This window comes from Emys orbicularis, chromosome 2 (assembly GCF_028017835.1).
Source record: "Emys orbicularis isolate rEmyOrb1 chromosome 2, rEmyOrb1.hap1, whole genome shotgun sequence".
Lineage (NCBI taxonomy): Eukaryota > Metazoa > Chordata > Testudines > Emydidae > Emys > Emys orbicularis.
In genome coordinates, this window is record NC_088684.1 from 141,061,013 (window position 1) to 141,077,154 (window position 16,142).

At 47.3% G+C, this 16,142-nt stretch overlaps 1 protein-coding gene across 1 annotated transcript in view; it reads right to left on the reverse strand.

Annotated features, from left to right (window-relative positions):
* Positions 1–16,142, reverse strand: part of AAK1 (AP2 associated kinase 1) — a 121,487-nt gene that overhangs the window by 22,867 nt on the left and 82,478 nt on the right. Inside the window, exons 10-16 of the mRNA XM_065397973.1 lie at positions 15,630–15,709; positions 13,251–13,405; positions 12,214–12,467; positions 9,617–9,841; positions 4,543–4,772; positions 1,759–1,916; positions 154–270 (exon numbers count right to left, since the gene is read on the reverse strand). Of these exons, the coding sequence (XP_065254045.1) occupies positions 154–270; positions 1,759–1,916; positions 4,543–4,772; positions 9,617–9,841; positions 12,214–12,467; positions 13,251–13,405; positions 15,630–15,709 (1,219 nt within the window). The remainder of the gene's footprint in view (positions 1–153; positions 271–1,758; positions 1,917–4,542; positions 4,773–9,616; positions 9,842–12,213; positions 12,468–13,250; positions 13,406–15,629; positions 15,710–16,142) is intronic.

Sequence of the window (16,142 nt, forward strand, 5' to 3'; positions counted from 1 at the left end):
TCCTGTATTTGCTACTGAGATGCCCAAAGAGGCGATTGGCTGAAGAAACAAGGTCAGTCAAATGGATCTGGGCCTCCAGAGGGCTGCGGAAAAGCCACCACCACCTGTATTATCTCAAAGGGAGGCTCTTTCAGCGTACGCTCACATGCTTACCTGATGCAGCTGTAAAGGAAGAAGAACCGAAAGCATCTGCCTGTGTTGTAGAGGGAGCTGGCTGAAAGCCTGGAATCAAGTTCTCTGTGGAGCTGCCAAGCTTTTCTGGAGGCTTACCTGAAATTCCAGAATGTCGGGTTACACTCAACAGTAGATTGCTCCCATTTTGAAGCTGATCTACATTTCCCTATTTAAACAGCTTTAAAATACCATGGCAGAACAGTATTTTTACTCATACTTCTTGCAAGCCATCATTCATAAAATATCAGGGTTGGAAGGCACCTCAGGAGGTCATCTAGTCCAACCCCTGCTCAAAGCAGGACCAATCCCCAACTAAATCACCCCAGCCAGGGCTTTGTCAAGCCTGACCTTAAAAACCTGTAAGGAAAGAGATTCCACCACCTCCCTAGGGAACCCATTCCAGTGCTTCACCACCCTCCTAGTGAAAAAGTTTTTCCTAATATCCAACCTAAACCTCCCCCACTGCAACTTGAGACCATTACTCCTTGTTCTGTCATCTGCTACCACTGAATAGTCTAGATCCATCCTTTCTGGAACCCCCTTTCAGGTAGTTGAAAGCTGCTATCAAATCCCCCCTCATTCTTCTCTTCTGCAGACTAAACAATCCCAGTTCCCTCAGCCTCTCCTCATAAGTCATGTGCTCCAGCCCCCTAATCATTTTTGTTGCCCTCCGCTGGGCTGGACTCTTTCCAATTTGTCCACATCCTTCTTGTAGTGTGGGGCCCAAAACTGGACACAATACTCCAATGTTGAATAGAGGGGAACGATCATGTCCCTCAATCTGCTGGCAATGCCCCTATTTATACAGCCCAAAATGCCATTAGCCTTCTTGGCAACAAGGGCACACTATTGACTCATATCCAGCTTCTCGTCCACTGTAACACCTAGGTCCTTTTCTGCAGAATTGCTGCCTAGCCACTCGGTCCCTAGTCTGTAGCAGTGCATGGGATTCTTCCGTCCTAAGTGCAGGACTCTGCACTTGTCCTTGTTGAACCTCAGATTTCTTTTGGCCCAATCCTCTAATTCGTCTAGGTCCCTCTGTATCCTACCCCTGCCCTCCAGCGTATCTACCACTCCTCCCAGTTTAGTGCCATCTGCAAACTTACTGAGGGTGCAGTCCACGCCATCCTCCAGATCATTAATGAAGCAATGTAACTTAATCTGCGTGCTACAGATCTGTATGCAGCAATGTAATGGATATACCGTGGTAGGCTGATCAGGGCCAGAGCCTACCATCCTTACTCATGGGGAGCACTACATTAAGCCTCGAGTGTTCTCCCTGACCTCACTGAGAGGAAGGCACTAGCAGAGGTGAGCAGGGGTTGCAGACGAACATTACATCCTGGAGGGCTTGTGCAGGATGCCACATGCCCAATAAAAGTAAGAGACAAAACTACTGGATGCACAATGTTAACAGGTTAGTTCCGCGGGTTCTCGCGCTCACAAGAACTCTCTGTAACTGGGACATTTCAGAAGCCTCTAGCTGCTGTCATCCCCCCACCGTTATGACATAACCGCTTTCCCAGGTCCAGAAGGGAGCAACGCCAGTCGCTAGCTGACACCGAAGCTCTCCTGTAAACTCACCATCGCTCAGTTTTGCAAAGTCCTTGTTCAGCAGCTCCTCCGCCGTGAGTTTGGAGAAGTTATCGTCATCGAACGGGTTCCACGTGGAGACGTCCGGTGGACTGTAGACGTTCTGCTGTGAGGTCCTAGGGGAGCCAGACGGTGTCGTGGATGCAGACCTAGAAGCATCCCACCCAAAGAAAACATGAACGTTAGTAACCAGGCAAGTCAATTGGAAATTTTCTTAGTGCAACTGGATGAAGGGGTTGCTTGAGATGGTGAAGGGTGGGGCTCAACAGCCCTGGGGCTCACTTCCAGTTTGTGTCTTGTGTTATTAAAGTACCTGCTTCAGCCAGCCACCAGCAGCGGCCAGTAAGGGATTCCCCCCCGTGTATTCTGGAAATTTTTATCTCCTTCCTCTGCAGCATCAGAGATGGCCATGGTTGGAGATGGGACATTGGGTGGGGTGGGCCTGGGCTCTGCGGTGGCACCGAACATTCTCTCTCTCTCAGGTGTTGGCTGGCTGGTTCTCGCTCACATGCTCAGGGTCACACTGATTATCATGTATGGGGTCGGGAAGGAAATTTCCCTGCAGGTCAAATTGGCAGTGATGTTATGGGTCTCTTGACTTCTTCTCCAGCATCTGGGTGGGGGTCACTTGCCAGGATTATCTGGGTACATCTCATTTAATCCTTTTCCTGCCATTGAGGGGCCTGGAGCACTGGTGCACCTTAATCCCTCCTATTCTCGGTCTGTGGTACATAATAGTTTAGTCTCCTAGCAGTCTCATTTCCATTGGTGGGTTTAGTGAGGAGGTGCTGAGTGGTATTGGTGGCCTGAGACATACAGAAGATCAGCTAGAGGACCTAGTGCTCCCTTCTGGCCTTAAACTCTGACTCCCTGCAATGGAGGAAGTCAGACCAGCTGATCATAATGGTTCCTTCTGGCCTTAACATCTATGAACTTTTTGCACAAGTTGCTTTTCTTTTTAACCCACACTACGCACGTCCCCAAACCCAAGTCACAGCCAGGTCCTGGATAGCCTTCATAGGAACCAGCATTAATCTGGTATCCTGGAAATAGCTGGGAGACCACAAAATAAGGGGTGGGAGGGAACAACAGAGCATTAAATCAACAGCTGCACCGTGGGTGCTGGTGGTGAGGGCGGAGGGGTTGGGGAAGACGGGCAAATAACAAAGTAAACAAAATGGTGGGAGCCAAGCACTCCCATGTACTCCAGGGGTTGCACTTACACTGTTCTATTTAGAGTTCAGGGATGCAGGGACTGGACTCTTCTGACCTGTCAGTGTAGTGCCTAGTGTACTACTTGCACCGGGGATACAAATAGACTCGTATTAGGGCCTTTGTGCAGCTGGAGCAGAGGTTTTCAAACCGTGGGGGGGGGGGGCACGGAGGAACATTTGGAGGGCGAGCAGCAATGCCAGGAAGCTTGTGCCAACCCCACATGGTGGGGAGGGTGCGCCACCTCCACCCCCCAACTCACCTCAGCGGGCCAGCATCAACATCTGCCACGGCCAGACGGATTTCCGCTCCCGGCAGCCTCCGCACCCAAAGACCATCACACGCGCCTTCCCCCACCCTGAAAACCCAAGGGGGGAGGGGCAGTAATTGGCCCTGCCCTAGCAGGGCAGCCTGGCCCGCTGCTGAAGAAACCTTGGCTGTGCCAGTCAGTATCTGTGTACTTGAAACTTCCAGGTGTAGGTAAATTAAAGCGGCATTAAGGTCTCGGTTAGGTTTACGAGTAGGCTATTAAGTATACTTTTGCATGCGTCTATTTTTGTCTGGGTTTGGGGGGGCTCAACCAAAAATCATAACTCAAAAGGGGGAGAGGGGCGCTCAGCTCAAGACGTTTGCAAACCGCTGCTTTAGGGAACCCTGTTGAAATGCCGTATTGCAACATGCAATAAAAGACTGTATCCAACAGGACATGTGGCAGCCGCCCGATTTTACAGGTTTGATGGTATGGATGAAACAGAGCAGATTCTTTGGGGGAAGCATTGCTGCATGTGCCTGTGACGCAGTAGGGAGTGGGGTGGATTGACCTGGGAATGTCGTTTTGTTTTACTGGGGCTGTCTGCATGGGGGATGGGAGAGCAGGGGATGACTTTAGGTGAGAGATGGTACCTGAGCCTGTAACCTGAGCCAGGAAGGGGGTGGGGAGTCGACTCCTTTGCCTGGGAAGCTGGACAAAGGGAGAGGGGGAGAGCCTGCTGGAGGGGTTTTTGGTTTCAGTTTGGGGCTGGCTGGGAAGAGGCAGGGAACCCCAAGCCTGGGGCCTAAGATCCTTGCCCCCCAGAGGGACCTGGCTGAGGGGTCCTGGTTGTACCTACAAGCCCTGCTTGAGACTGTGTTCCTGTCCTCTAATAAACCTTGTGTGTTACTGGCTGGCTGTGAGTCACGGTGAATCGCAGGAAGTGGGGGGGGGTGCAGGGCCCTGACTCCCCCACACTCTGTGACAGTGCCATGTTCAGAATAACGGCCAAAGGATTGCTGGGGGTTCCGTGCAAAGCAAGAGCCAGGGGCTACTGATAACCTTCTTGCCCACCGTGTAGTCCACAGGGGGTGGGGGGCCCAGTTTGCTTGGCACATCGAGAGAGCAGAAGCAGTTGGAATTTTTTTATCCTCTGGGCAAGGAAGAGGCTTTGGGGAGGCTTTCAGGCATGCTGGGGGGGGGTACCAAACTGGGGTCCCAGATAGGCTGACTCAATCTCACTTTCTGAGCATTCCAGGGCAAACAGCTTCTCCCCTCCCTCCATACCCATCATAAAATCAACAGCCACCTACTTGGACTTGTTGAGACTGGCCTCAGCAGCAGCCGCCTGCAGGAGCTGGGTAGATTTGCTGACCGGGACCCCAAAAACCGCGCTGTGCGTCACATCGCTCAGAATCCTCCTGTGTCCCACGCGCTGCGTCTTGGGGGAGGACGGAGGGGTGAGGGAACCCAGCTTTTGCTCCTGGACAGCTGAAGGCGGTGTTGTTTGAGGCTTTTGCTGTTGCCTTATCGGGGCCTGCTTCTAGGAAGGGAAGCAGATGTATAAGCTACTCATCCACGAACAATGGCAGGGTTTGAAGAATTACTGTACTCCAGGGCCCTGACCTCACGCAGCATAATGGAGCAGGGGAAAACTGAAAGAGCCTCACTGACCTACAGTATTAGGGTCCCATTTAGACAATCACAAGTGACAACACTTTTGAGCTGCGCTGGAGCTCTGGCAGGGAAGACGGATTCGGCGTGTGCTACTAAAAAGAGAAACAGCAGCCGCCACATAACAAGGCATAATGGTTCACAACCAGGGCAGAAAAAATTCACACTAGAGAGGCCAGAAGTCTTGTCGGCTGGATGGATGGGTTAGAAGTTGTAGCAGGACAGGATTAAGAAGCAGAATATCTGAGAGTGCTAGCTGTTTATCAGGGGATGGATCCCCATGGATTTAATGGGATTTCCACAGAAACCTTGGATGTAATAGTTTCTTCACCGCTCAGGATACAAATTTCTTCCAAAACACAAGCCAGCCACATGCTTCAGTTGATTTGGGCTTGTTGTGTAACCGTTTCAATTGTCAGTGATTATAGAACCCAGAACCTCCAACACCAAAACCCACAGCCCAGCACTTGAGCTAAAGGAACAACTCCATTAGCTGGTAGCAGAGGTGGGCTCCTATCTTCTGTGGTTCGGACAGTAGGGGGATACAGGACATAGCCAGCATGACACAAAACTATCCCAGAGCTGTGGGAGCCAACACTATTAAACATTACCAGAGTACACACAGCTCAACCAAGGAACAAGGGCGGGCTGGACAGGAGGGAGTGGGGTAACAAAGTATTTGAAAGGTCTTAACAGCAAGAGGGGAAAGGAATTGCATAGGGAGGTTGAAGGGTGTGATGCCAGTCCCTAACGTTTTCGATACAAAATTGGAGACAAGATGGGTCAATTCTGAAGCCTTTGAAATAAGAACTTCGAAACTAGTTTTGTGAAACATTTTGTTTTCTGACTGCGTCACTCCTGCGAGATACATGTACATGTACACCCACTAAGAAGATTGTGATGTTCAATAATAGCATGATCTGTCACCACTTGGTTTCTAAGTCAGCCTGCCAAGCGTGACTTCACAATCCAGCTGTAGCTCAATCCCGATTTTAGAAGGGAAAAACTGGGGTGTGGAAAGAGATGGGAATCCATTTTATTTCCCAGGTTGGGGCATTTCTGTTCGGTCTCTGCTCCAGTACGCAGCAGCATCTTGGTCCATCTTCAACCAGGAAAGAGACATTTCTCTCTTTGTTCCTCCGGAACAAAAAACAAACAACAAAAAAAGCACACCCCCAGCATGGAGTTTGAATGCTGCAGGGTCACGTGCTCAGAGTGGCAGAGGAAGGCAATCAAGAGCAATCTTTTCCTTCACCTGCTTCATTTTAAGCCTAGTATCTTTCTCTGTAGGTCACAGTAAAACAGTGTGTTCAGGAAGAGACAGGTTGTACTGAAATCTCGGCAGAAACGTATATGGCTTGTAATGTCAAAAAAGTTATGCAACATGAAAAGGCCTTGGCAGGGCCAAGCCTGGCATTCTCTGCTGAGAGAGCCTGCTATGAAGAGATGTCGTCTCACTGCTCATTTTTTAAAGGAGACAATTAATACTTTTTCCTGGTTTCTGTAGGAATGGGAACTGCACTGCATGCGGCAGTTGTGATTCGCCTTTTTGCGGATGCGGGGGAATTTTCACGCTGGGTTGTTTTATTAAAGTTACGAAGATTTTCACGTAATTGAATTGTGTCAAAGGATCTCCAGGCACCTTCAGAAAGGCTCTTTAAGTCTCTGGAATTTTCTCCTATAAGGGGAGTGGAATCATTCATAGATTACAAAGCCAGAAGGGACCATTGTGATCATCTAGTCTGACCTCCTGTATAACATAGGCCAGAGAACGCCCCCAAAATAATTCCTAAAGCAGATTTAAAAAGAAATATATATCCAACCTCGATTTAAAAATTGCCAATAGTAGGGAATCTACCACATGTGACCCTGGGTAAACTGTTCCAATGGTTAATTACTTACACTGTTAAAAATGTACGCTTTATTTCCAGCCTGAATGTGTCTAACTTCAACTCCCAGCCAGTGGATCGTGTTAGACCTTTCTCTGCTAGATAATGAATGGGCCTGATCCAAAGCCCATTCAAATTCAATTGTCAAACTCCCCATTGATTTTGGATCAGACCCACATGGGGGCAAAGAGCCAATACACCTTACCCAAGGTCACCTAGCAAATTCAGGAACACAAGATTTGTGACTGTGTCCCCTATTCAATGCCCAGCTAAACATGAAAATTAAACTCATAGGTAACAGAGAAAAGTATGATACAGCCATAAGGGGTGGGGGGCGGAGAGAAACACTGCCCCAGCTTTTGGTCATATGAGTAATTCTGACAAAGTCCATTGGCCAAATAACCCTGGTGACATTCTATCAGCTTCACAGGGACTACACCAGAGAAGATCTGGGCCCAAGAAGAGTTACTTACTTATGAGGATAGCAGGATTTGGCCCTTAATTTGGAATCAAATATTCTCTAGTAGAACTGGTTTATATAATGCCACTTACTTTGTATGTGTAGAAGATATAGCACAGGAACTGAGTGCATCCTCTTTTCATGCACAAACAAAATTGAAGTGATGGCCCTCCACTCCCCAAGAGACAAGCAAGAATGAATAGGCTTGGGCAGCAATGAACGACAAAATGTAACTGCAGACACATTTTGGTAATGGGAGAATCACACTCTCTGGCACATCTCCCCTGTCTTTAAGAGTGGGCAGTCATCTGCTCTCACGTCTCACTGCAAGGAAAGTCCTATTTCCCATCAAGTAAAGAGCACTCATTTTGGATATATGTGCAAGGATGATTGGGAACATGGAGGAGTTCTTTTGTTTTTTGTACAATCTTTTGTAAAAATCTCCTTTTCAATATAGCCAGAAAACACAAAACACGCCCACCCCACCTACCAGAATCAAGGCAGAGTGGAAGGCTGCTCTTTTTGTACCTGCTTTTTCCAATCAAGGTTTCAAGAAAACTAGGGTCAAGAGTCTCAGAATTGAATCCTGATTTTGGGTGCTTCAGTTGGCAGATGCCCAAGTTCATGGCCCATGTTTACTAGATGATCACAATGGTGCCTTCCTGCCTTGGAATCTAGCAATCTACGATGCCTCAAAGTGGACTGATTTTCAGGGAGTGTTTAGCACCTGCCCTCTGGGGAAAATGCAAAACACCCACACCCATGTCCCTAAAGCATCTGTTTGGGCACTCAATTCTAGTCACTTGACAATCTTTGCTTAGGAGACTAATGCTGGCACATGGAGTGGGCACTACCCACTGACCTTGGTCAGCCCACTCCAGGAGAGAACACATCAGTTTTATGCCATATGTTAGTATTACCTCTGCATAAACATGTCTAGATGACATCATAGGAAAAAATGTTTGCCGGCTCCTAATGGGGCACATTGTTCAACCAGATTTTCAGAGCGAGGGGCTAGGAGTCAGGAATCCTGCACTCCGCTCCAGTCTTAGATAGTACCCCCACTGCTGTAGTATCGGTGTACCTCACAAAGTTGTAACAGCGGTATCCTCACACACTCCTGTGAAGCAGGCTGTGCTAATACCCCTACTGGACAGAGGGGGAACTGAGGCACAGAGAGACTAAGTGACTTGCCCAAGTCAGAGTGTCTGTGGCACAGCAAGGAATTGAACTCAGGTTTCCCCAAGTCCCAGGCTGGATTGTGAAGTCACGCTTGGCAGGCCATCTTTCCTCTCCTGACTTGCAGTATCCATCTCTGTTACAGTTCCACACCCCGCCCCCACATCAGTGAAATGCATGTGATGTCTATCTCATGCAGGGTTGAGCAGCTTTGCCATATGTATTCAGGGACACAATGCAGGTTAAGTATATTCTGTACAAGGGAGGAAAAGTTATTCTCCTCCCTTCTCTCACCTCAAGCTACACTGCTCTGTTACAGAAGACCAAACTTCAGTATACCTGAGGGGCAGTTTCCACAGAGAATCCAGCACCTACTGGTAGGAAAAAGCCCAAACAAAACCTGTCTCTTGGAAAGCACCTTAGAAGCAGCAAGACTGGCTCTGACAACTAGAGCTTGGTACCAAGTACTGGAACTCCACCAGAGAGGTCCTTTGGGGCCATCTGCCTGTCCCAAGTCAGGATAAAGGAGGAGGGTTGGGCGTGGGGCTAGCAACTCCACCCCGTAAAAAAATCAACCTGCTACAGAAACGCCAACAATAGAGATAACAGACTTTCATCCTGGAAAAAGAAGGGTCTTCAACTCGAAGACGCATGACGCTGGGTGGTGAAAGTCGTGAGGAAGCCGCTAAGCCGATTACCCTTCTTGCAACCAGGAGGATTACCATCGGTACATGGAACGTGAGGACCATGTACGAGTCAAGAAAGATGGCGCAGGTCGTAGCAGAGATGAGGCGACGCGATCTTCAGGCTGATAGCATAAAAATAGGCTATACCTGGAACCAGCTAGAGCAAATGGCCCAGGATAAAGGACTCTGGAGATCTATGGTTGGCAGCCCATACCCCGACTGGGCTGACGGGCATGAATGAATGAATGAATGAATGACCAAGTACTGGAGTTGCAGGCCTCCTGAGAACGCCTTATCCCCTAGCCCCTCTGGGTTGAATCCTGGGGGACAAAAACAGGATCATGTCCCCCACACAACTAACCAGGCAGGTTGCGAGTTTGGTTTGTGCCCGGGAAGTGCGTCGAGTTCCTCCAGTGAGCAGCACTTAGATTGCACTTCCATTCCTTCCCCTCCCCGCCACTCCCTTCTCTGCAGCTTTCAAGGCCTTGCTGCTTCTTACCACTTGCTCCTGCGCAGGTGCTGGCTGGACTGCAGCCTGTGGCTGCTGCGGCACTGGAGCCTGTTGCTTTGGCTGAGCCACCACTACCGCGGTCTTCTGTTGCATGGCTGCCTGCTGCGCAATCAGCTGCTGCTGATAATAGTTCTGCATCAGCTGCTGCTGCGCCGGCGCTCCCTGCTGGATCACTTGAAACTGCGACATGGCTGGCTGCTGCATCACTTGGAACTGCGGCACCGTAACAAAAATGGAGAGCCATGGCAATTGGGGAAATAAAAAACAAGCGGTGATGACTTCGAGGCCATCTGCAAAGGGCTACTGGAAAACTGGATTTGTGACCTAAAAATGTAGAAACATTTTCTATTCCTTCCCACCTTGATCAAATGTTAAAAAGCTCTCCTCTTTCCTTGTTTTACTGGGTATCTCCGTGGCGTGACCCTGAGTCAACACACCTACCTATTCAAGTTTAACAGAGGCTTCCTTTTACCACGTGTCAGTTAGGCATTGGGCTTATATTGGGTACGTCTACACAGCAAAGAAAAACCTGCAACTGGTCCTGCGCCAACCAACTCAGGTTCACAATGCTTGGACTTGAGGTTTTTAAGGTCAGGTTTGACAAAGCCCTAGCTGGGACGATTTAGTCGGGGATTGGTCCTGCTTTGAGCAGGGGGTTGGACTAGATAACCTCCTGAGGTCCCTTCCAACCCAGATATTCTATAATTCTATGACTTGGACCCACCTTCCAGGGTCCCAGAGCTCGGGCTCTAGCCTAGAAGTCTACATAGTACTGAAACAACCCTGCAGCCCAAACCCTGCTAGTTTGACTTGGCTGGCACAGGCCAGCTGCAGGTGTCTAGTTGCCGAGTAGACATATCCAGCAGAATCGTCCTCTCCCCTGCTTAGCAATCAGGCCCCGTCTTGAACGGGGAGTTTTGCACCTGCACTGGCTCCCATTGGACATTAACGTACGGTGTCTATAGCACACGTTATAGCTTGCACTGATAATTATAGCAACGTCGTCACAGTGCTGCCAGTTTCCCTTACCTAGACAAGCCCTCAGTCTCTTGCCATGTCTGAATTACTCAGGATCTCTGGTCACCATAGAGTTGACCAGGGAAAACCAGGTCTGAATTCCTAATGTTCAAAAAACCCTAGCATAAAGAAGGCCTGAAGGGTTGGTGTGTCACAGAGGGAGCACAAAATTGCCTTCCCCCATTTGCTGATCACTTTTAAGCAAAGGCTTCAGTATCCTGAAATCACTTAACCTCTTCACAGCAGGGCCTGTCTCTCCTATGTTTGTATAACACCCAGCACAATAGGGCCCCACTCTCACAGTTGTCACTGTTCTGTTCTACCATAACATGAATTAACAACAAACAACAAAACCGTCTCAACTTCAACACATAGAAATTTCCCTCCGCTCTTAGTCCGAGTCCCTTAGCATCTCCTCCTGCACACACTATTACTGGATTGATGCTCCTTGAGGCAACAGAAGGGGACTACCAGGGCCAAATGACAAGAGTAGAATAATTTCATACATACAGCTTGGCCAAAGGACAAGCCAACGGGACTATAACACTCCATAGGTATCCGCATAGATTGCAAGAAGCAGGCTTGAGGAGTCAATGGATGGGTGCTTTTCTCATGCTGGGTCCAATGATGGCAATTGGTCACCAAAACACCCCACTGTTCAGACAGTCCAATGCTATTTGTTCGGCAAATTATCGGTGAACTTTTTCTGGCTAGTTACGGAAGTGGGTGATTGGCTGAGAAAGATCTTCCATTGTTGTATGCAGTAATGTTATAGCCGTGTTGGTCCCAGGAAGTTAGAGAGACAAGGTGGGCGAGGTCATATCTTTTAGTGGACCAACCTCTGTTGGTGAGAGAGACATGCTTTCGAGCTTGCAGGGTGCTTAACACAGACCTGAAGAAGAGCTGTGTGTGGCTTGAAAGCTTGTCTCTCACCAACAGAAGTTGGTCCAACAAAAAGATATTATCTCATCTCTCTAGTTGGAAGAGAGAAACTTTCCCAAAATGGTGCAATCAATTGACCTCTGGTGAATGTTCTTTGACCGGCAAATCAGTGTGCAGCATTAGTAGTCGCCGTGCTATTGAAAAGTGACACGTAAGGCCAAGGCAAGGTCCTGCCACTGGAGGTCATGAAGGCCATCACAGTGCTTTTTTGGCTCAATTCCAACTTCTCTAATTCCAAGCAACCTACTTAAAATTCCCTGGGTAGGGCTGTGGCCTAGGAGTCAGAAGATCTAGGTTCTGTCCCCAGCTCTATCGCTGCTGTGACACCCTGGGCAACTCACTTTGCCTCTCTGTTCCTCATCCTGCATCCCACCCTTTGCCTATTTACGCTGTGAACAATTCAGGGCTGTTCCCCGCTCAGTTACATGGCACAACCCAACAAGGTCCTGATAGCGCCTTGAGTCATCAGCTGCTAACAATAGAAGAGAGAATAAAGAAACCCCCTCGTTCCTCTCACGCTTTTCTGTGCCTCTGCTGAGAGTAGGTTGGAGACATCTGTACTTGCTACCTTGTGGCACCATGGCCTAGTACAGATGCCAGACGAACTGAGAAGCAGCCATGCTTACCTGCTGAGCTTGCATCATCTGCTGTTGCTGCTGCAGTAGCTGCTGCTTCAGGAAGAGTTGCTGCTGATGCTGAGGTGTGGCCTGCGGGTGAGTAGAAGGGACTGGCGGCTGGGCTACTGGGGTCTGCTGAGGAGCAGGCGGCTGCTTGGGCTGGGGCTGAGGGGCAGGCTGTGGTTGAGTTTGCGGAGGTGGCGCTTTAGGCTGCTGAACGCTTGCAGGAAGCGAGGGCTGGCCACCACCCAAAGCAGCAGGGCCTGCAACTAAGAGGGGAAAGACGACGTACACAGAGATCAGAGCATGCAAAGGTCCTGCTGCCCGGCAGAGCTCCAGCAGGGTCCAGGAACAATGCTTACACTCAGCCTCCCCTTAGAGAAAAGTCCTAAAGAGAGGCAGCATCTTATTGTTCTTCAAGAGCATCCTAGGGGATTTAATAGGGAATTGTATAGGAGGATTCCAAAAATCCATAGGTTCTCAGCTAGACTGTCCAGATTCTCAGAGCAGGTCAGACAGCACCAATGATTTTCACAGGAAATTTAGGGTTTTTGGAAGTTTCCTGTGAAAAATTCCATTTGATAAAAATGAAAAGAAAAGTTTCTAAAAACACTATTTGCGCAGCGCAAAAAAAAAAAAGTTTTATATGTTACTATCAATTGTAAAACTTTACCAAAAGTATTTTCAAGTTTTCATTAAAACAAAATACAAAAACATCAAACAAACTAGAAACTGTTGACCAGGATGAAAGATTTCTGCAAAAAGTTTTGGTGGCTAGAAAAACCAACCACCAACATTCTTCAAATCAAAACACTTTTTTTCCCTCCATTGAAAAAAGGTACCAGCTAGCTCTAATTCTTCTTAGACTAAACTTCCTTAGAAACCTGTTTAATTTCTGTAAGACTATCGGTTCTCTCTGTACTCAGTTCTACAGGATTTTTGCCATAGGACTGAAGTGTTGGAATGAATTTATTAAGCAAATTCAAGGAGCTTCTGACCAGACTCAGGTTCTGCTCTGTGGATTTTGTAAGGAGGCCCCGACCCACCTTGTGGCTGGATGGCTGCTTGGGCTGTGGGCCTCTTTCTAGGGGTGAGGGCTGGCTGAATAGGCAGAATTCCAGGGTTGGGTTGTGTCTGTCCTGCTTTAGGTCTCTGACGTGGAGCTATGGATGTTTCCATTGGAGGAATGGGATCAGTCAGCCTGAGTCGGAGGAAAAACAAAACATGAATAGAAGAAGATAAGCTGCTTCCAATTAGCTGCTTGAATTAAAAAATGTTTTACTGGGCTACTGAACACCATGGACAGTGATTCCCAAGGCAGGAAACTGCTATGGTTACATAGGTCTGAGACATAAGGTAACCATAAATCAGAGCCATCTACATCAAAAGCCAGTTAGATTCCCATTAAATAAGGCTAAGGAACAAAGAACTAAATTTACCTGCAAAGTTCAGGCAAACCAACATTCTAGCCCAGTAATCGTATTTTTACAGAATAATCTTGTTATTACTTAATATTTAATAAGTGCTTTTATCAGTAGATACCGAAGTGTTTTACCAAGATCAGAGAGTATCATTATTCCCATTTTAAAGGGGAGAGTAACTGAGGCCGACAGAGGAAGGGACTTGCCCAAGGTCACCAAGCCAGGCAGTGGCAGAGAAGGGAACAGAATCTATACCTCCCGATTCCCAATCTGCTGCTTTACCTAGTTTGCAGAACTCCCTCCATGACAATGCAAACTGGGGAAGGTAGCACATGGCATTGCTCCGACTGCTGCCAACAATGCTTAAGTAGCAAGTGAATAATCAAAGTGAGAGAGACACCGGAGCGAATATACATGAGTCATTCCTACGCAGGCTACTGCAAGTCATTTGGAAGTTGAAACAAATGCACTTGCAAAATTAATCCAGCATGTTCATTTTGCCTTCTCTTGTGATTATGGCTTTTCATCTTGCTGGACAGCTGGAACGTGTCAAAATTGCTTAATGCATTCAAATGTTTGACACAACATACTATTTAAATCTGGACTTTTTATAGATTTATGGAAGAGCAGATGAAGGGCATAATGAATTCGCTTTATGGCAGCTGGCCTCCTTCAGCGGAACTGTATAGATTGGCATCTTAAAAAGTACTCTTACCGAGCTGTGTTGGCTTCAACCGAAGTATCAGGTACTTGTACTTTCCCCTTCATATTTACCATCCCATAATAATGCAAACCCGCAGGGCATTATTGTGCCCTGAGGCGCTCAAGACATCTTAATGCCTTTCAGTATTTTTGATCGCTGAGCTAGATAAGAAATTACTCTATTATTATTGAAGCTCGGGTATAAAAATAATACTAAGGGAAACTTCTGGGGCTAATTGCTGCTAGGTAGATTGCATCACAAGAGGTATTCTTTCAGTGTTTGATTGTTATCTACATAGAGCCTATGAATATACTAGACACTCTGCAGTAAATATAAAAGATGTACTCAGTGCCCTGAAGAGTTTACAGTCTGACCTGAGTCAGGACACAACAAGTGATGGAAGGATGGAAGATGGGTCCATCAATGGCTATTAGCCAGGATGGGCAGGGATGGTGTCCCTAGCCTCTGTTTGCCAGAAGCTGGGATTGGGTGACAGGGGATGGATCACTTGAGGATAACCTGTCTGTTCATTCCCTTTGGGGTACCTGGCATTGGCCATTGTCGGAAGACAGGATACTGGGCTTGATGGACCTTTGGTCTGATCCAGTATGTCCGTTCTTATGTTCTTAGCGAGGTTATTAGAACATCAAGGAGCAGAACGACATGCATTACAGCAATATGCTCCCTATGTGGTGGATTCTCAATCCCTGGCAGACTCCAGACCTTCGCTGATTGTCATTCCAAGAGATATGTTCTAGCTCCAGCAGAAGCTCTGGGTGAAATGGTCAGGCCCATGTTTTGCAGGAGGTCAGACTAGATCATACTGGGTCCTCCTGGACTTAAAATCTATGGAAGTTGATGTGGTTGCTCTGCAGGTTGAAACTCTGGGGGCCTAACCCAAAGGCCACTGAAGTAAACAGGAGTCTTTCTACTCATTTCAATAGGCTCTGGATAAGGCCCTTAATAGGGATGCTGCAGTACAGACTGATAAAGCTTTGGCATATGGACTTCAAGCTGCTACATTGAAACAGTGCCATTAGTTTACAAAAATCTAGCAACTGACTCAGACGCAGCATTGTGCGTACGGGGAAAGAACTCACTTTCATCTTACCATTTGCTGCCTTTCACTTTAATGAGCATTTTTATTTTAAATTACAAGTCCCAGGATCACAGCATAAACCTCAATCTATTTTCTACAGCATGAGCCAAAAGATAACACTAGTGGTTTTTTAATGGAAACACGGTTCAAAATCTGAAAAGACACAGATGAAAAGAGAAGTGTGTTACACAGATGCTCTTACCTGGCTTTTGGCTGGCTCTTTTTTGCAGCTGCTTCACTAGCTTTCACTGGTTCTGGGAGCTTAGCAGGGATTGGAGAATTCTGAAAATCCAAAAACCATTGGGTTTACTACACACAAAGCAGAAATCATGCAGGATTATAGATAAAGTTTGCAAAAAAGCCTCAGCAAAATCAATGGGATTTAGGATCCTAAGTCAGTCAAGTTACATCATTTTTGAAAATGACAACTACCCCATCATTAATGGCTTAGGGAAATAAAGTATGGAAACCCTTCCAATGTTAAAAGTGACAGACAACCTTATAAATCAGGACCAAGTCAATTTCATAATGTCTGGTTGCCATTTGTGGAATTTGAACACAATAAATATACAAATAGAAGGTTGACATGACACAAATGGGTATTTTAAAAGGTAACAAATATAGATAATGAATAAGATTTGTTAATATTTGTATGGAAAGTTCATGTACGTTAACTATGACAAAATAAAGAGTTGAAAATATGCCCCAAAACAAG